At 41.9% G+C, this 20,577-nt stretch overlaps 1 protein-coding gene across 2 annotated transcripts in view; it reads left to right on the forward strand.

Annotated features, from left to right (window-relative positions):
- The window catches only part of LOC124803052, a 594,138-nt gene that overhangs the window by 145,259 nt on the left and 428,302 nt on the right, over nucleotides 1-20,577 (forward strand). For both annotated transcript variants that reach the window (XM_047264177.1, XM_047264178.1), the window contains exon 6: nucleotides 8,224-8,462. In XM_047264177.1, coding sequence (XP_047120133.1) covers nucleotides 8,224-8,462 — 239 coding nt within the window. The remainder of the gene's footprint in view (nucleotides 1-8,223; nucleotides 8,463-20,577) is intronic.

Below are 20,577 nucleotides of genomic sequence, written 5' to 3' on the forward strand. Positions count from 1 at the left end.
CAAGTCAGTGGAGCACTTGACCGCAAAAAATAAAGGTCCTGAGTTTGAGTCTCGGTCTGATACACTGTTTTAATCTGCCAGGAAGTTTCATATCAGCGCACACTCTACTGAAGAGTGAAGGTGTTATTGTGTAACATCTCCTACATTGCTAATTTTTCCGTTCCTTCCAAGTTTTTAGCTTTCTCTTGTAATACAGTTAAACTCGTGGCTCGCTTAAGCTTAGGGTCCGAATTTAGCCTACCCATACAATTTTCCTCCCAAATCTCCAGACTGATGATCATCAAATCTTTCGACGTGTCCATGTCTCTTTCCTCAAGTTTATTTATTCCAGTGGGCACTGGCTGCTCACTGTCTACCTCCTCTTCATGTATAACACTCCTTCGTGGATAACACCACGCTTTATCCCATTCATCATACTCTTTCAGTGGCAAAACTACTTATAACATATGTTACCCAACAAATCAGCCCCTATGCTTTCCCACAATAGTTTTCCAGTATCTTGCAGTATTTCACTACACAAACTAATCCTTAGTTGCCTTCCATACTGCGTGGTTGGTATACCTTTAGCGATGCACGAACCTTCCAGCAGCGTGACGCTGAAAATTGTTTCCCCTACATGACGTGCTGTCCCTTCAAGATTCAGTATACGTTGTCCAAGGTCAATTTCAGTACGATGTTCACTTACGCAACCAAACCCTACAGTATCACAGTAACTATCGTGTATATGAGTCCAAACATCCCTGGTAACGCTTTGCCCCTACCTGAAAATCCAATATCGGCAAAGCGAATCCAAGCCTCGATCAACATCTCGACGTAACGTACATCATGGTGGTTCAAATGGTTCAAATGGCTCTAAGCACGATGGGACTTAACATCTGAGGTCATCAGGCCCGTGGCCCAGAACTACTTAAACATAGGTAACCTAAGGACATCACACACATCCATGGCCGAAGCAGGATTCGATCGTGCGACCGTAGCAGCAGCGCGGTTCCGAACTGAAGCGCCTATAACCACTCGGTCACGGCGGCCGGACATCATGGTGGGCTTAACCGCTTCTTTTCTATGAATTTCAAACTTCCCAGACATATGTTCAATAACTTCTGTTTTCTTTCATCCACTAATTCAGTTAAGGCAGTTTCCAGCTATGGACACGTTTTAGTCATGCACTGGAGCCGCTGCTTGGCGGTCCTAGAGTTCCCATTGTCATGTAACAGCAGTTTATCATTCCATTCCGTGCCCTTGTATCACGCTCCCTGCTCTGACTACAAACTCGTCCCCAGTGCCTCAGTCTTCCACATTTCCTACACTGCAGCTGTCGGCAACCACGCTGTGCGAGGCCTGACTCTACGTATTTAGAACATCTGACGTCAGCGGTAAGAATCCCCCTGTTATCGCGCACTTAGGTCACTGGAGGAGAAACTGCAGTAACAGTATGGGCAGCTAGGACGGTGCTGACATAAAACATGAAGACGTCTCCTCTCTTAATGCATCAAACTCATCATGCAAGTCCCTTTTAACTGGCAGCATTTGTGTCATACGCCCTAGCAAAGGCTTAAATGCTTCCATGGTGGTAGCCAGCGCCGGCTTTAGGGTGGGGCGACTCGGGCGGTCGCCCAGGGCGCCGGGGCCCAAGGGGCGCCACGTACTAAACGCATGTAAAAAAAAAAAAAAAATTACAATTTACAATCACCCATTTCGCGAAACTAAAATATTATTCAGTCTCATTCAACATACGTCGCTAATCTCACGAATGCGTGATGAATTCGGGGTAGCAGAAGAGAAATCATGCTGAATGCAATCTTCGTATTGTCTGCAACCATCCATGTTTGACGCGGGCTAGCACGGGCTCTACCAAAGCGCCTCTCTTATTTGTTTCAAGAACCGCAACAAGGAAGAGCCCATGCAGCCGCACCATCTCTCGTTTACAACAGAAACTACCGGTCGCTCCAAATAAAAGAAAATACAGACTGTGAAATATACATGATTTAATTAATACGAATGTATTTATATCGAATATTTGTGACTTAGTGACTCATGTACATTAATTAATAGATCATGCAATGCGTGCACTGCATTCGTAGAGAATTCTCCCCTAGCTTACGGAAATAATACAGCGCCACACAATGTTTGTTAGACTGCATGTGTTGGCAGCGCTACGATTTGCACCCGCATGTCAGTAATTGTCAGTAAGAGTCGGAGGCAGCGGTCATGTTTTCGCGGCTGAATAATTGTGAGTGAAACGAGTGTCGTGACTGTGTCAACATTTTAATTTTCTGGTAGGTGCGAAAAACATTTTTATCTTTCAGTTCAGGTTTTTTTTCTAGTTACGTCTACTGATAGGTGAATTTCTTCATTTGTTATAGATCGAATATTGTGGTCGCGAAATAGAGCAGTGTCCAAGCAATAATTTGTCAAATTATTAAATCATGCCAGAAGAGAAGGAAATGATTAAAAAAAAGCTTTCTGGTTCAGAAAATCGGAAAAGAAAAGCTGAAAAAGAAAAAGTTCTTGAAGAAACTAAAAAGCACATGAATATTTATAAGTACCTTAAAGGAAATTCTAAGGCAAATACTTCAGATATTGAATCAAAAGTCCATGTATCAGCAAATATTTCTTCAGACTGTGAACAATTATACACAAAAAATATACAATCACCTATTGAAGGTGATCAAATTGACCAGCGCAGTACATCTTTGCATGAATCCTCTGATATTTCTCCAAGTCAAAATCAACACATGACATCTGTGGTCGATGAAAGTATCAACGTTCTTGCAATAAAAGAATACAATGTTTCTGATGTAGGTACGTGGCCAAAAGTACTTAATGCCAGAGATATAGATCGCATTATAATATGTGGACCCTCACAAGTATGTCTAAATAACTTTCCAAAAGATGAAAATGGGCGTGATTTCTCTTCAACTCATTACGCAAGAAAACTATCAAACGAAGAAACTATCAGACGACGGTGGCTAGTTTATTCTGTATCAAACGACAGTGTCTTTTGCTTTTGTTGTCGACTGTTTGATTTAAAGTCAACTACTAATTTGACTACCACTGTGGGTTTCAGAAATTGGAAACATTTAAGTGAAGCTCTGAAACTGCATGAAAATAGTCCTAACCACAAAAAAGCATTTACTCAATGGACTGAAGCTGAAATCAGGTTTAAAGCTGGATTAACTATTGACAAGGAAGAACAAAAGCTAATTTCTAAAGAAAGTTTACGATGGAGCACTGTGCTTCAAAGATTGATGCACATTCCTTTTATTTGGCTGAAAATAATATGGCATTCAGAGGGTTATCAGATAAATTATTTACCCCAAATAATGGAAAATTCTTAGGTCTTGTACAGTTATTGGCAAAGTTTGATCCAATCATGGAAGAGCACGTCAGACTGGCATTGAATGGTGATTTGGCTGACCATTATTGCGGCAAAAATATACAAAATGAATTAATAGAACTCATGGCATCACACGTTATGTCTACAATCGTATCCCGCATAAAGGGTTCAAAGTATTATGCAATCATAGCTGACTGTACTCCAGATATAAGCCACAAAGAACAACTTTCGATAACTTTAAGATGCGCCGACATAACAGAGGATGGCGTAAGTGTAAAAGAACATTTCATCTCATTTCTGCAAATAGATGATACAACCGGTGAAGGCCCCACAGAAAGCATTTTAAAAACATTGAGTGATCTTGACCTTAACATTAATGACTGCAGAGGACAGGGCTACGATAACGGCGCGAACATGAAGGGGAAAAATAAAAGCGTCCAGAACAGAATTAAGAAGTTAAATCCACTAGCTTTTTTTGTGCCATGTGGATGCCATAGTTATAATCTGGTATTGTGTGATGCGGCAAAATCATCAGTAAAATCCGTGACACTGTTCGGAACGTTACAAAAAATGTTTAATCTATTTGCTGGATCGGTAAATAGATGGAAAATTTTGACCGACCATTTGAAGATATACACCCTGAAAAATGTAAGTGACACACGCTGGGAAGCTCGAATTGATAGCGTCAAAGCGGTTCGTTATCAATTATGCGAAATGCGTGACGCTTTGGTTTCCTTGGCCGATGCTATTGAACAAAGCGATGCTGCGGTGTCACACGAAGCGACAACACTAGGAGGACAATTAAAAGACTTCAGCTTCATTGTTTCTCTCGTGACATGGTATGATGTTCTGTTTCAAATTAACGTTGTGAGTAAAGCAAGTCAGTCACCCACAATCAACTTTGTCGAGTTTATGGGAATCCTTGACAAATGTTGCTCTTATTTGGAAACATATAGACAAACAGGTTTCGAACAAGCTATTGTAACAGCAACTGAACTGGCTTCGGATCTTGATACGCAACCATTATTTAAACCACAAATGCGATTAAGACGTATTAAACGCAGGCCGGGTGAAGAGGCTGTTGATGATCAAATAACTGACCCAAAAAAGAAGTTTAAAGCAGAGTTTTTCAATGCACTGTTGGACACCGTGCACATATCCATGAAAGAAAGATTTGAACAGATGCAAGAATTTTCTGCGACGTGGAGTTTCTTGTTTGACATTTAAAAAAATCAAAATAAAGAAGAACTAATACAATGCTGTTCTAAATTACAAGAAAAGTTAACTGTCAACATGAAGTCAGATATTGATGGAAATTTGCTGTGCGACGAAATTTTAGGCCTGCAACACTATCTCGAAGACAGCCAGGCAACGCCTATTGAAGCCTTAAACTTCATAAAAAAGCATAATCTTCAAGAGTTATATCCCAACATCTGGATAACGTTACGTATTTTGCTAACAATACCAGTGACTGTCACAAGCGGCGAACGCAGTTTTTCCAAACTGAAGTTGATAAAAACGTACTTGCGGTCTACAATGTCTCAAACAAGACTAACCAGTTTGGCCTCACTGTCCATTGAAAATGAAGTTGCAGAAAACCTGGACTTTGCTAATCTGATCAGAGACTTTGCCGACAGAAAAGCGTGAAAAGTAAAATTTCAGTCGTTTATAATTGTTGTTCATTAGGCGTAATATGTTTTGTGTTCAGATGACTGACAGAAAATATAGGTTTATGGCTTACAGTTGTATTAAATTCAATAAAAATATGGTACCCAATTCAAAATTAGTGTTTTTTCGTTATACATATTACCTCCTATATATAAAAATCAGTTGTTGTGTGTTAGTCTCACCAAAACAAAGAAATGGCTTGACCAATTTGAATAATTTTTGTTTTGTTTTGTTCGCTTTAGTACAGGGGTGCTTCAGAAAAGAAAAGAAATATTTGGGATATACGAGCCTGTTTCAACCACATTTTACGCATCTTTTCTTTGTTTGGAACACGCAAAAACAATTTTCTGGAGTTGTTGTAGATGTAAAGTGCAGTACTACGCAATTTCCCAAAACGTGAATGCCCAAACAATATATCACTGCTATACTGACTGTTACGGCAGCGACAGCAGCATGCTGGACTGACGTCACAGGCTACACAAGACTCACATGGAGCGTCTTAGCGGGCTTTCAGATTATTTGGATTTCATTTCCATTTAAAAAAATAAAATACTCAAATTTACGATGGAAAAAACCATGTTATGATCATAACCACTTAAGACGATTTCTAGAAAACAGTCAAATACCGTGTTGCAAAGCACTGCCAGGTTCGCTATTTATACAATAAAGGGCGCCAACTGGACGACTCGCCCGGGGCACCTGGATGGCTAAGGCCGGCCCTGGTGGTAGCCCTCCATATGTCTGGTTTGCTCATTGTAAATACGACAGGAAAGGACGTAACAGCAATAACAATGTTCCATCCTTCATTATAAAACTTCTGGTCCTTAATCCCGAGCGTTAACCACATGCATGCCTTACATTCCCTGACTTAATGCCCTGGCCTTCAGATTACCACCGAAGATTGGCTTCATGGAGCAATTTAGTCCAACTAATTACACTTGCCACACCTAACTTGGCAAAAACCAAGGTCAGTTTCATTAGCTTCACCATAAAGTCACTTAAGTCGCTCACTGGGTGCACCTTCACAAGTCACACCTCACAATCAACGGTCCAATCCATGTTATTAGACAATGTCCACAGAATAGCATGGGAAAAAAATACTTGGTTCTCACAGGTCACGTTGAGATGACGATGCTGGTTGCTGTTCAGCAATGGTGCATGTCGTCACTGGCGTTCTTCTGCCACCAAGTGTAAGGAAGTCAGAGGTGCAGTTACTGTTAAATGCCAGGATGTTTGTCTCAGTGTGGCACTGTGTACTTCCGGCTCCTTTGTGGTCACGAAATCAGGAGGGCTCAGTTAGCAGTAACATTCTTTATTTGGTAAGACGCCGATGCAGAGATTGATGGCAGCGACTCACTGGTGTGCGTAGATCTCCGAGCATCAGTTGCTACCTGGGCAAAGCTCGGGCCAGTTGGAAGTGTGAGTATGCACGGGGGCTGGGTGCTGCCCGAGCGAAGTGGCAGCGGTACAGGACTGACGTCACGTGTACAGCGGACAGCAGCTGCACGTGCTGGGAAGCCGGTCTCTCCCAGTTGTCAGCGAGGCGCGTGCAGAACTGCTAGAAGACGTCCAGAGACTAGATCGTGTCGCCCTGGACGTGATCCCCTCTTGCTGGCAATGGCTAGAGCCCCACTACCATCAGGTCTAACGGCAGTCTTAATTGCGATAGGCCCTTGGATTCGGTCACATAGGTGACGGAGGAAGAGCAGAGTTTGGCCGTGGCATAAGGAAATTCATCTGACCACTGTGGTGCACTGTGGTGTTGCACAGTGCTGTGCCAGGAAGCTCACTTATCCACCTCTGCACAGGTTGTGAAATGGGCGTGGAAGTGTGATGCTGGAACACTAGCCAAGGTAGCTTAACTATTATTATGTGGCTATGGAGGACCACTGTTAGCGTAGACTCGGACTGCAGATTAATAATTTCAAGTTTCTGGTCTCCATGTCATGTGACGTCCTTATGATGTCTGGACTGATTACCATGCACCTCACCTACTGTATATCCACTCAACAGTCCTTCGTCTTACTTTTCTATAATCTTATAATTACAATCACCCCTCCAAGTGAATCAAATTCTCCTTTGTTATTTAAGGATATTGTAAGACTTCTTCTAATAAGCAAAATACATATATTCTTCCACAACGTTGTAGGATTTTAGATTCCCTGGATTAATGCCCAGCCTTTCTGCATTTAAAACATATCACCGCTGAAGATTGAGCTCACAGAGCACTATCGCCCAACCAGTTACACTGCCCACACTTAAATGGGCACATACCACCATTACTTTGTGTTTCCCATAAAGTCACACAGTACACTGTCTTATACACAGATTCACTACTGTTGACTATCTGACTCATTATACTAATCTTGCAGAATTGATTAAACCAACATTTCGCTTGCAGTCTTCGACAGTCATCTGCTCAATACAGTAGACGATGCGTGAATTTCTTTGCTCTTCTCTCTCTCTCTCTCTCTCTCTCTCTCTTTCTCTCTCTGCGTCCCCTTTCTTATCACGCTCCCTGGTATTTCATGCCCCAGGTGAAAGGAAATACAACATTTCAGCCTGTTTTGCTCATAGATACTGCAGAGCAGATGAACTTCAAGCAAAGTTAATACTTCCTAATCCACAAGCGACTTTCTTAATGAAATTACATATATATGCCGACGTAAAAGAAGTCTTGTACTTTTATTATACTGGTAGACCTTAGAGAGTTTATCACTTTTCTTGTTTTGGAATTGATTAGCTTTTCTGTACTGGATTTCCTTTTATGAAGCATTTTCTTACGATGTTGAAGTAGTTATAAGACTACCCCTGTGTCATTTTATTTATTAAATATTTGAAACGAAGAATTGAACAGAAGAAATATTTGAAACGTTGTGACCTGAAATATGTTTGGAAGGTACCTCGTTTTTTAGGTGTGTCAAAGTTAATGTTAACAATTTGATTTATAATTGTTTAGTAAAATGTATGTTTTCGCAGGTGATAATTATCATATAGGTTTAGAAATATTTTAATACATTTTAAGAAATATTTTATTAATATTCTATTTATAACACTGGTAAATGTTTATAGCTTACATGAAATATTAGGTACAATACTAGTCTCATACAGCATGTTCACAGTTCAACAACTTCCAGGAAACTGAATGTCTGGTATTCATCTGAGTTTCGTGGCCGAGTATGTCTGTGTTGTTTCAGAATGACTGTCTCCTGTTTCAGAAATACTCCAGGAAGACCGTTGTGTGGTAAATAATGGCAACTGCTCACAGATATGTGAAACTGTTGGATATGAAACTGTCTGTTCCTGTCGTGAAGGATACAGTCTCACGAGCGCCACTGCCTGCACTGCAGTGTCAGCATGTGAAATTGTTCTGTCCGGTACTTCAGGAGAGTTTACTATTGGTAGTAAGCCTTGCCAGTGGCTCATAAAAGCACCAAGACGTCGTATCATATTAATTGTAAGTAGTAAAATGTACTTGCATCTTTAAAATATTACTATACTTGGATAAAAATTGTCTTCTACATGCTGTAAAGTTTTGTTGAATTATAACAGCTCAGTAATTGTGATGTAAACCAATTAAACGAGTCAGTATTGGATTCAAATCTATAAGTGACTCAATAGTTTATTATTCTCTTTGTGTAAAAGCAATATTAAGGTTATGTTACAAGTATTCTAAATTCACAAATATAGTCTGTGCTTCTGCGCAATACATAATCGCATAATTTTTTAAATTTTTAGAATTATTACACTCACACTCTGGTGAGTTTTCTCCTTGATAATGCTTGCGCCTGATGACCAAAATTAAGTTCCACATGGACTGTGACCACTTTAACTTAAAGAGAAAAGTGAAAAGTGTTTTATTCGCTGTACGAGCTGAAAGTATGGCTCGATGGTAAAGAAAGTGTCTGACTTGGAATTCAGTGGTTTTGGTGTACACGTCTTCTACGTCTTCGTCCGCAGAGCCCTTTACGGTGCACGCAGGAGGGTACGTTGTATCACTGGTAGTCACTTGCTCTCGTGTTTCACTCGCGGATGGAGCGAGGTAGAAAGGACTATCGATATGCATCCAGGCGTCCACTAAATTCGCTTATATTGTCTTCGACGTCGTTGTAAGTGCTGTACGTTAGTGTCAGTAGAACCGTTCTGTATCCAGTCACAGATTCCTGTCTCTAAACTTCCTCAATAGTGTTTCGCGCAAAGAACGTCGTTTTGCCTACAGGAATACGTATTTTGAGTTCGTGGAGTATTTATTTAATTCTCAGGAGTTGATCGAACCTACCGGTAACAAATCTAGGAGCGCATTTCTGAATTGTTTCGATGTCTTTCTTTAATCCGACCTGGTGGTGACCCCAAACACAAGAGAAGTGTTCAAGAATGCGATGCGTAAGTGAGCTACAGGCGGTCTCCGTTATAGGTCAGCCACACATTCCTAGAATTTTCAGAATAAACCGAAGTAGAGTATTCCTCTTGTCTGCAGTCGACCGTATGGATTCATTAGATTTCATATCACTTTGCAAAGTTACGCCTGGATATTTAATCGACGTGACTTTGTCAGTGATCGCGCCACTAATATGCTAAATGGACACTACAGGGTTGGTTTAGCTGCTCATCTCCATTATATTACCTTTTTGCACGTTCGGACCAAGCTGCCATTCATCACACCAGCGGTTCTAGTTTGGAACCGCGCTGCTGCTACGGCCGCAGGTTCGAATCCTACCTCGGGCATGGATATGTGTGATGTCCTTAGGTTAGTTAGGTTTAAGTAGTTCTAAGTTCTAGGGGACTGATGACCTCAGATGTTAAGTCCCATAGTGCTCAGAGCCATTTGAACCATTAGCCATCACACCGAACAGGAGTTCTGTCGCGGTCTTTCAACGACGACTTTTTCCCTCGCACTACAGAGTCATCAGCAGATACTCGGAGATTGCTGCCCAGCCCATCTGTCAGGTCTTTTGTGTATATAGAAAACAAGAGCGGTCCATAGGAATATGTCTCTGACGAACCTTCGTCGTGCAAGACCACGAATAAGGGTCTAGTAGCTAGAAACTCTTCGTGCCACTCGCATATCGGAGAACCAATTCCGTATTCTCGAACCTCTAACAGTCTACATTGGCGCATAGTGTCAAACGCTGTCCAGAATGAATGCCCCCTGTCGTGTGAGAAAAGGACGAACTGAGTTTCACACGACCGTGCTGATTTTTGGACGTAATATTTTTTGTCAAAAGGAATTTTATTTTATTCGAAGTTAACATGTTCTCAAGAATTTACCAGCACAACGACGTCAAAATATTGGTGTCTTTTACTCTTCTCATATGCGGGAGTCACTTCCGCTGGTATGCAGTAGCTTGGGACTTTGCGCTGGCTGAGATTCACGATACACCCAAGCTGAGTACGGGGGCAATGCCGAACTGGGATTCCGTCTGAACCTGGAAATTTAATTGCTTTCAAGTCTTTCAGTTGGTTTCCAATGAAAGGGATGCCTAGTTACTGGTCTTCCACACATGGACAGTGGGAGAGTCAAACAATGATACCAGGTCCTTCTAGGCGGTCCTTCCGCGTGAATGATCTTTTACAACCGGAACTGAAAACTTCAGATTTCATTTTACTACCTTCTGTTTACCCACAGGGGCTAGTAGACGAGTGACTGAATAGATGTCTGCGATCCGACTATTGATTTTACGTAACACCAGAATTTTCTCGGGTTTCGGGAAGATTTTTCGTTAACGTTTGACGTTGGGAGGTGTCATATGCTCCGCGCATTGATGTTTTTGTGGACGTAGTAACGGGTCATTAAAATTTTCCTTTCGACATTTCCGCGATATTTTTTGAAGAGAGAGATAGAGCAACAATCTCTGTTTCCTCAGTACTTTCTCAGTATTGTTATTAAACGACGGCGTAGTTAATTCACTTATTGGCCACACACACACGCGATTTGCAATTCGTTGGCTCTTAATTCCTCCACGTCCCTCATACTGACTAAACGATGGCCGTTCATTGCCTGACACAAATTATGTGCTTCAGCCGGCGTAGGGAGTCTCCTTCCTTGATGGATTTCTGAACATTGATAACCATCGTCGCTATTACGATATCATGATCATTAATCCCTCGTTCTATACTCACACTGTCGATCACGTCAGACCTGATTATAACTACAAGGTCTAAAATACTTCTATTGTCTGTGTATTTATGGGATGCCGGGTTAATAACAATAATTATCACTCATGGGTAATCATAAGTAGTAGGAAATGGAACACTGTCAACAAAGACCTTTTGCTGTCTGTTGCTAAAGTAAGAGGTGAACCAGTTGTGAGCTACTCCCCGTACTCTGTAATGGTCCAACTTCTGGAGCAATATTTTGTGATCGAAACAATCAAACGCCTTAGTTAAATAAAAAAAAACCCTGCGCTCGAAACCTTTTGTTTAACCCATCCAGTATCTCACAAAGAAAAGAGAATATAGCATTTTAAGTTATTAAACAACTTCTCAAGACGAACTGTACATTTGATAGCAGATCGTGTGATACAAAATGATCAATTATCCTTACATACAAAGCCTTTTGAATAACGCTAGCAAACACTGATGGCATAGACGTAGGTCTAAAATTATCTAAATTATCTCTTTCTCCCTCTTTATAAAGCGGCTTTACTACTGAGTGCTTTAATGGTTCAGGAAACTGTCCATTCCTAAACTAAAAATTACAAATATGGCTAAATACAGGGCTAACATGTGCATCACCGTACTTTAACATTCCGCTAGACACTCCATCATATCCATGAGACTCCTTAGTCTTCCGTGATTTAATTATTGACCCAATCTGCCCCTTGTCTATATCACAGAGGAATATTTCAGACACCAATCTCGGAAAGGCATTTGCCAAGAGAGTTATATGATTCCCTGTAGAAACTTAACTTTTTACTTAATTCACCAGCAATGTTCAGAAAATGATTGTTAAATACTGTACATATATCTGATGTACCTGTAACAGAAATATTTTTACTACTAACGGACTTTATATCGTCGATCTTGTGCTACAAACCAGACACTTCCTTCACAACTGACCATATAGTTATAATTTTATCCTGTGAATTAGCTATTCCATTTGCATACCACATACTCTTTACCTTCCTAACAACATTTATAAGCACCTTACAGTGCTGTTTGTAATGGGCTACTGTAGCTTGATTGTGACTATTTCTAACATTTTGATATAATTCCCACTTCGTTCTTCATGATATCCTTATACCACTAGTCAGCCACACGGGCTGCCTTTTACTGTTAGCACCCCGTTTAGAACGTTCTAATGGAAAGCAACTATCAAAGAGCATGAGAAATGTGTTAGGGAAATCATTATATTAGTCATCCATGTTATCTGCACTATAAACACCCTGCCACTCTTGTTCCTTTACTATGTTTAAAAAACTCTCTATTCCTGTTGGATTAACTTTCCTACATAGTTTGTAATTTATCTGTGACGTTTGTTTGGGTACCCAAGCCTTTTAATGTTAAAATATGTGCATCATGGTCTTAAAGGCCATTCACCCTTTTACTAACAGAATGCCCATCTAGTAATGAAGAATGAATAAAAATATTGTCTATGGCTTTGCTACTGTTCCCCTGCACCCTAGTCGGGAAAACACACTCTGCATCAGATCATATGAATTTAGGCGATCTACCAACATATGACAGCACAAGCTTGAGAAATATCTGCGAGAGGGCCATCTTTTCTAACGACGAAAGATAAATTTTTGTTTCCGAATTGCAGTTGTACACTGCTACAAAGCAATAGGCCCTGACGTATTTCAGAACATATCTGTCGATTCAATCTGTTTTGTAATTTTCAAAGACTTGCTGCCGATCTTCCTTCGCACATTCTTCCTGAGATTGAGTTTATTATTGCAATTTCGTATCTTACGTTTATTACAGTAGTTTAAAATGCTTGGCATCTTTGTCACGACAGGAAGGTAGTATGGAAAGAGGGCTGGCAGGGCCAGCGACATAGAAAGGAAAAAATGAAGTGAGCCATCATCGCGTTTCTCTTTGTAACGTAGTAAACTTTTATTTACAAGTTAACAATTTCATTGGTACAGATGAAAGATACCTTTAAGTTCCCGGTGTTCCCAGGCGGGTCACCCATCCAAGTAACAACCGGGCCCGATGTTGCTTACAGAAGCAGATAGCATTTTGCTGTCCGTCTTGTCTCAACGGCATATTACACTCCTGGAAATGGAAAAAAGAACACATTGACACCGGTGCGTCAGACCCACCATACTTGCTCCGGACACTGCGAGAGGGCTGTACAAGCAATGATCACACGCACGGCACAGCGGACACACCAGGAACCGCGGTGTTGGCCGTCGAATGGCACTAGCTGCGCAGCATTTGTGCACCGCCGCCGTCAGTGTCAGCCAGTTTGCCGTGGCATACGGAGCTCCATCGCAGTCTTTAACACTGGTAGCATGCCGCGACAGCGTGGACGTGAACCGTATGTGCAGTTGACGGACTTTGAGCGAGGGCGTATAGTGGGCATGCGGGGGGCCGGGTGGACGTACCGCCGAATTGCTCAACACGTGGGGCGTGAGGTCTCCACAGTACATCGATGTTGTCGCCAGTGGTCGGCGGAAGGTGCACGTGCCCGTCGACCTGGGACCGAACCGCAGCGACGCACGGATGCACGCCAAGACCGTAGGATCCTGTGCAGTGCCGTAGGTTGACCGCACCGCCACTTTCCAGCAAATTAGGGACACTGTTGCTCCTGGGGTATCGGCGAGGACCATTCGCAACCGTCTCCATGAAGCTGGGCTACGGTCCCGCACACCGTTAGGCCGTCTTCCGCTCACGCCCCAACATCGTGGAGCCCGCCTCCAGTGGTGTCGCGACAGGCGTGAATGGAGGGACGAATGGAGACGTGTCGTCTTCAGCGATGAGAGTCGCTTCTGCCTTGGTGCCAATGATGGTCGTATGCGTGTTTGGCGCCGTGCAGGTGAGCGCCACAATCAGGACTGCATACGACCGAGGCACACAGGGCCAACACCCGGCATCATGGTGTGGGGAGCGATCTCCTACACTGGCCGTACACCACTGGTGATCGTCGAGGGGACACTGAATAGTGCACGGTACATCCAAACCGTCATCGAACCCATCGTTCTACCATTCCTAGACCGGCAAGGGAACTTGCTGTTCCAACAGGACAATGCACGTCCGCATGTATCCCGTGCCACCCAACGTGCTCTAGAAGGTGTAAGTCAACTACCCTGGCCAGCAAGATCTCCGGATCTGTCCCCCATTGAGCATGTTTGGGACTGGATGAAGCGTCGTCTCACGCGGTCTGCACGTCCAGCACGAACGCTGGTCCAACTGAGGCGCCAGGTGGAAATGGCATGGCCAGCCGTTCCACAGGACTACATCCAGCATCTCTACGATCGTCTCCATGGGAGAATAGCAGCCTGCATTGCTGCGAAAGGTGGATATACACTGTACTAGTGCCGACATTGTGCATGCTCTGTTGCCTGTGTCTATGTGCCTGTGGTTCTGTCAGTGTGATCATGTGATGTATCTGACCCCAGGAATGTGTCAATAAAGTTTCCCGTTCCTGGGACAATGAATTCACTGTGTTCTTATTTCAATTTCCAGGAGTGTATTTACATTTCTGGTTTCGTCATAATAACTGTCGCGACAGCGTGTTGACTGTCTACCCCCTCTGCCTCTACCACGGCCTTGATTATAATAATTAGACCTTTTATTCCGAATCTCCACACTTCCGACATTCCTGTCGTCACCGTCGTTGTTTACGTGGTCGTTAAAAGACCTGGTATTATTTTGCGTCTGCTCGTCAGCAACTCTTTCTACTCAGTGAACCCATCCACGTCATCCCTAGGTGCGAAAATGATTCTTTTCTGCCAGTACCAAGGCAACTTACCTTCTAGTCTCATGACAATCATTTCCGGCTTCATCACATGTGACAGCCGTGGACCCCACTTCCTAGAGAAATCTTTTCCTGACTCACGCCCAGGAGCAAACTTTCCACCACTCCAAAACTCTCTTCAAACATCGTTTTATTTACTGTGTGAGCAGTACTCATTAAGAAATGCAGATTTAATTTCAGAAAGAGTTTTGCTTCTTATCACTACGTCAGCTGACCAGCGCAAAGCATCTCATGACAAATGACTTCTTATGAAGGAAATTTTCTCTAGCTCTCACCATGCATTACGTAAAACATGTTCAAAATCATTGCAGAACTCTAATGGGTGAAATTGTTCGTCTGGATCAAAACGTGAAAACTGACGACATCCGATGAAAGTGGCGTCAACTGAAGCCATATGCTGTACAATAGCATTACTAGAACTACCAGAGGTAGTATTTAGTTGTTCCACTTGTAGTTCTACTGCTTCTACTCTGTCAGCGCATCTTTTGTCCACATCGCCACATAATTTCAAACAATCAGCATTTATTTTCTTAATATCTTTCTGACAAGCATTTATGTTAATATTTACTTCCTCAAATCGATTATACCAATGTTTGGATTCTATTCCTTCTGACAACTTCCGTTCCACAAGTTCATCTGCGTCTGTGAAATCTTTACGAACTTTGTCAAATTCGGTTTTTAATGTATTAAGCAGTTTATTTAGCTGTTGCCCTACTTTGATTTGCAGATCATGGCGTTATCATCAATTTTATAATTTGAACTACTGAGTTTTGAAATCATTTCAGCCTTTAATGCTTTATTACTAGACTCAATCTTACTTGTTTCCTATTGAATTCCATTTTATTGTTTAGTTCTTTATTACTATATTCAGTCTTACTGTGTAGTTCTTTACTACCCCTAAGTTCTTTACTACTAGATTCAGTCTTACTGTTCAGTTCTTTATGACGCGATTCAAGTTCGACAAACAGTAATTGCATCCAATTTGGTGTCCCTACATTGCCACTTGGCATTTGCACTGATTTAAAGGGAGTTTCTAGCATTCCCTGACTTGGATGGCCTTCTCCCTTTAGACCTCAACTTCAGTTACTTCGCCATGATAAAAAGGTTCTAACTTTGCAGTATCAATGAAATTCAAATCAGATTCTACTTTTAACAAATCACACTCCGATTTTCGATTTATTGGTTTGACGGAACCATCCTGATTTTAATGTGGATGATAGAGGTCGTAGCGGAAAAAGGGACGCGAGACATGGTAATTATTTTCAGCAGGATACCAGTTGCGTAAGACAGACATCTGAGATCTGCAGGGAATGGCCAGATTAATTTCTGAAGATAATAAGACTAATTAATTTCTGAAGATAATAAGACTACAAGTAACGTTTCCATAATGAGATTCTCACTCTGCAGCGGAGTGTGCGCTGATACGAAACTTCCTGGCAGATTAAAACTGTGTGCCCGACCGAGACTCGAACTCGAATTCAGTTCGAGTCTCGGTCGGGCACACAGTTTTAATCTGCCAGGAAGTTACAAGTAACGTTACTGCGTGGGGGCTCATAATTTATGATAAATCCACGATGGAGAACGGGGTGGCCAAAAGTGATGAGGGTGTACAAATGAGATATGATTGTGTGATAGCCTGTTACCCTTGTTTATCGCCTTTACCGCCACAGAAATCAGACTACTGCCAGCTACAAAGAGATGAAATCGCCTACAGAAACATATAAGCATACTCACTGTTGCTGTGATTAACTAGGAAGTAATGGAGCTGTGTTGTAGGCGCTGATGATGCTCATACGTTATTGAGCGACTCTTTCAACGGCACAAATTAATTTTGATTTTTATTCTGGCTGACAGCGACCCCTGTTTAAGTACCTTGGTAGTGCGACGTAATTAATCAAGAGGAAGTGCACACTGTGACGTAATGAACCAGGAGAAAGTGGAGAGCATCCACATATTCCAGCACCATCTACCCATCTGCACCGTCACATTTGTATACAGGGTGTTACAAAAAGGTACGGCCAAACTTTCAGGAAAAATTCTTCACACACAAATAAAGAGAAGATGTTATGTGGACATTTGTCCGGAAACGCTTAATTTCCATGTTAGAGCTCATTTTAGTTTCGTCAGTATGTACTGTACTTCCTCGATTCACCGCCATGATTTCATAGGGGATACTCTACCTGTGCTGCTACAACACGTGCCTTTACAAGTACGACACAACATGTGGTTCATGCACGATGGAGCTCCTGCACATTTCAGTCGAAGTGTTCGTACGCTTCTCAATAAGAGATTCGGTGACCGACGGATTGGTAGAGGCAGACCAATTCCATGGCCTCCACGCTCTCCTGACCTCAACCCTCTTGACTTTCATTTATGGGGGCATTTGAATGCTCTTGTCTACGCAACCCCGGTACCAAATGTAGAGACTCTTCGTGCTCGTATTGTGGGCGGCTGTGATACAATACGCCATTCTCCAGGGCTGCATCAGCGCATCAGGGATTCCATGCGACGGAGGGTGGATGCATGTATCCTCGCTAACGGAGGAAATTTTGAACATTTCCTGTAACAAAGTGTTTGAAGTCACGCTGTTTCATTCTGTTGCTGTATGTTTCCATTCCATGATTAATGTGATTTGAAGAGAAGTAATAAAATGAGCTCTAAAATGGAGAGTAAGCGTTTCCCGACCCATGTCCACATAACATATTTTCTTTCTTTGTGTGTGAGGAATGTTTCCTGAAAGTTTGGCCGTACCTTTTTGTAACACCCTGTATACCCAGACGCTGTTTTGGGTGGCTGTGTGTAAACCCTTTTTTAAAATTTCCGAGACTGAAATCTAAATAAAGTAATGACAGCTACGATGATGAGGGTCATCCAGTTACTACCCCCTATTTTTAATTTATGGCTGTTGGGTTGGCAAAACTCATATAGTTATTTCTGTCGTATTTCAAGAAGGTCTCAATTTCGCAGCTGTTTTGCGCTGCTTGTTTGAAGCACAACTTTCGTTCCTGGCTTGCTACCCCGCACAAGAAACACACCGGCCGTGGAAACATATTCATTCCCGGTGCGAGGACGTCAGGGACTTGGCAGCATTGTAGAACATGTCTGGAAGCTCTGCCATAGCGCAGTTGCTTCTTGGAGTGGCAGAGGATTGTCCTGCTAAATTCGCTTGATATTTTTTCGGTTTTTTAATTAAATATTCAGAATAATTTTCACTCATCTTTTGTCATGTAAATCTCAAATGTATGTTTTTTGTCCAGGAAGGTCATTACACGCAGAAGCGACGAGTAATTTTGCGTTTTTCATCGCAAATTATCTGTTGTACTCACCCTAGGACAATGAAAGAGCAATACGCACCGCTGTTGGCCGCTAACTCTGTGGAAAGGACGCATCGCTGTACGGCGAAGGCTGCAGTCGAGCGGGAGAGCAGCGTCTTAACCTGACCCACGAGACAGGTGCAACCGTTGGGGTTCCTCAATGTGGCGAATTCTTCACATCAAAGCGGTTTCTTGCGTGCGAGCGACCATGTCGCGCTACAGGATGGCAGCTTAGAGCCAACCAGATGTTTCTATAAAACGGCGTCCTTAACCTGTAGAAACTGTAGCTCGACAGTAAGGCTACAGAATTAGGTTTACTTAAGAAAATAAAGCGAAAAGGAATGCTGGCATGAAATTTACAAAGGGAGGAATCCCCATGGAGAATTTCGAAAGTATCGTCAAGTACGAAGATCACCAGACAGGTTCTTCGAATAAACGTGAATGAGTAAAGGAGCATTCGACTATCTCATCAATAAATTAAATACGAATGTTTGTTTTTTTACATGATCAAGAACTTTTAACAGCCAATAAATGCGGAGGAGTGACTATTACATGACTAGCTACGCTAAATACAAACATAAGGACACCGATTGGTAACACAGAGCAGTAGCTAGCTGTGGTGTAGGGGTAGCTTATACAGTTCATGAATATGTGTGCGTAAAAGTACACGGGTTCGATACCCCTCTGTCCTAATATTTTTACTGACTCAGTTACGACTCTGTATATTAAGTTTCATACATACTGTTTACACTGCATCACTAAGTATATTTTTAAGGTCTTGCCAAAGAACTTGATCTTCACACCTATCCCACTACATCACCCACATTTAATTCCTAATAAATTACAATGAACCATGAAATTTTACAGATATTTGATGTTGCGAAAGCAATTCATCAGCAGTCAGTGCTATGGCGAAGCGCTTCAATTACTCTAAACAGTCTGTAAATAGTCTCTAAATAGTCTGTAAAAGTAAAGCTTACAAAATTTTTGAAAAAGAAAGTCAAACGTTTTGTGTACTAATTTGTCTAAAAGTATGAAATAAAAAATATTGGGGAAACGTTTGGTGTATCTCATTTTCTGTTCACGATTTCGAGCATCATTCAAAGGCAGGTAGAAAGTTTGTCTGATCTACTAATTTCTTTTACACAAATCACTTCATAAAATATTTGACTAATTTCTTCCATTTTTGAATTTCAAGTTTTATTCAGAAAGCATGATCTTACTGACTCCTCGTTTACCTTCCTAACGTACTTGATTCGAAGGAAGTCATTTTGACATTTAAATACCGCACCAATGTATCTTTTTAAGTGCAAAATAGCTAGGTCTTCAACAGATGATATTTTCGACACTTCATTTAAAGCAGCTTTTCGTGAAATATTTCAATTCTTCCTCAGCTTATTAATTAAGTTTTCGTTCATTACCCTGTTACTTTCAAGCAGCTAAATATTTTCATGCCAAAGTAGACCTCATGCTGGGCACTTTGATACCCCGTTTACCTGTTCCCCTCCCTTTGTTTGCGTATGAAAATTTGGACAAAACCTCATGGTATAAGTTATAGGGAGTCTTGTTTTTGCTCTGCTCACGCATTTACAAAAACGTATCGACTGTTAATCATATCATAAAGTAGTCCTTTCTGCGTGCTATCATTTCCAAAAATCGTCGTTTCGATATCTTGAACCTTTTATGAGATACGACGATTTTTACGACCACTTGATTCCCGAAGCGCCGGAAAGGCTAGGACGCGACGCGAGCGACCCGTCCGCGGATATAACAACCAATATCTCAAGAGTGAAAAGAGACATCATTCCCGTCTCAACTTTAAATATAATTTAGATATATTGGTTACATTTCATTCGCAATAATGTATGGCCTTAAATGAACTATACGGAGAGTCTACACAATGTGATTTTACCTCTGCAAATTCTTAAAAATTTCGTGCAGCCATGGCTCAATTTCGTGCAGCACAGTAACTATGACGAATAACGAAAATAAATTCTGACCTTTATCATTTAAGGATATCAAGCTATAGGTTGCGCAAGAATCAATTATTTTCACCGAATAGTTTTCTTAAAATCGGATGTTCAGTAATTCATAGCTGTCGTCGCGTCCACTCCACTGCTTTGCCGAGAAGACACGTGGCTGTCGCTCTGTGTCGCGCGTGCTGCAGTGACAAGATTCAAACACGTTTGAACTCAAACACATCGCCAGTTGCAACGGGAGACAGGCAGCGACACAGATCTCGCTCACTTAGGACATTTCCATAACTACACCTGCAGTTGTGTTTTGTCGCCTGAAGCTGTCGCGCACTGTCGCTCGCTTCTGTCGCTCACGTAGGA

Source organism: Schistocerca piceifrons, chromosome 6 (genome assembly GCF_021461385.2).
Source record: "Schistocerca piceifrons isolate TAMUIC-IGC-003096 chromosome 6, iqSchPice1.1, whole genome shotgun sequence".
NCBI classification, from domain to species: domain Eukaryota; kingdom Metazoa; phylum Arthropoda; class Insecta; order Orthoptera; family Acrididae; genus Schistocerca; species Schistocerca piceifrons.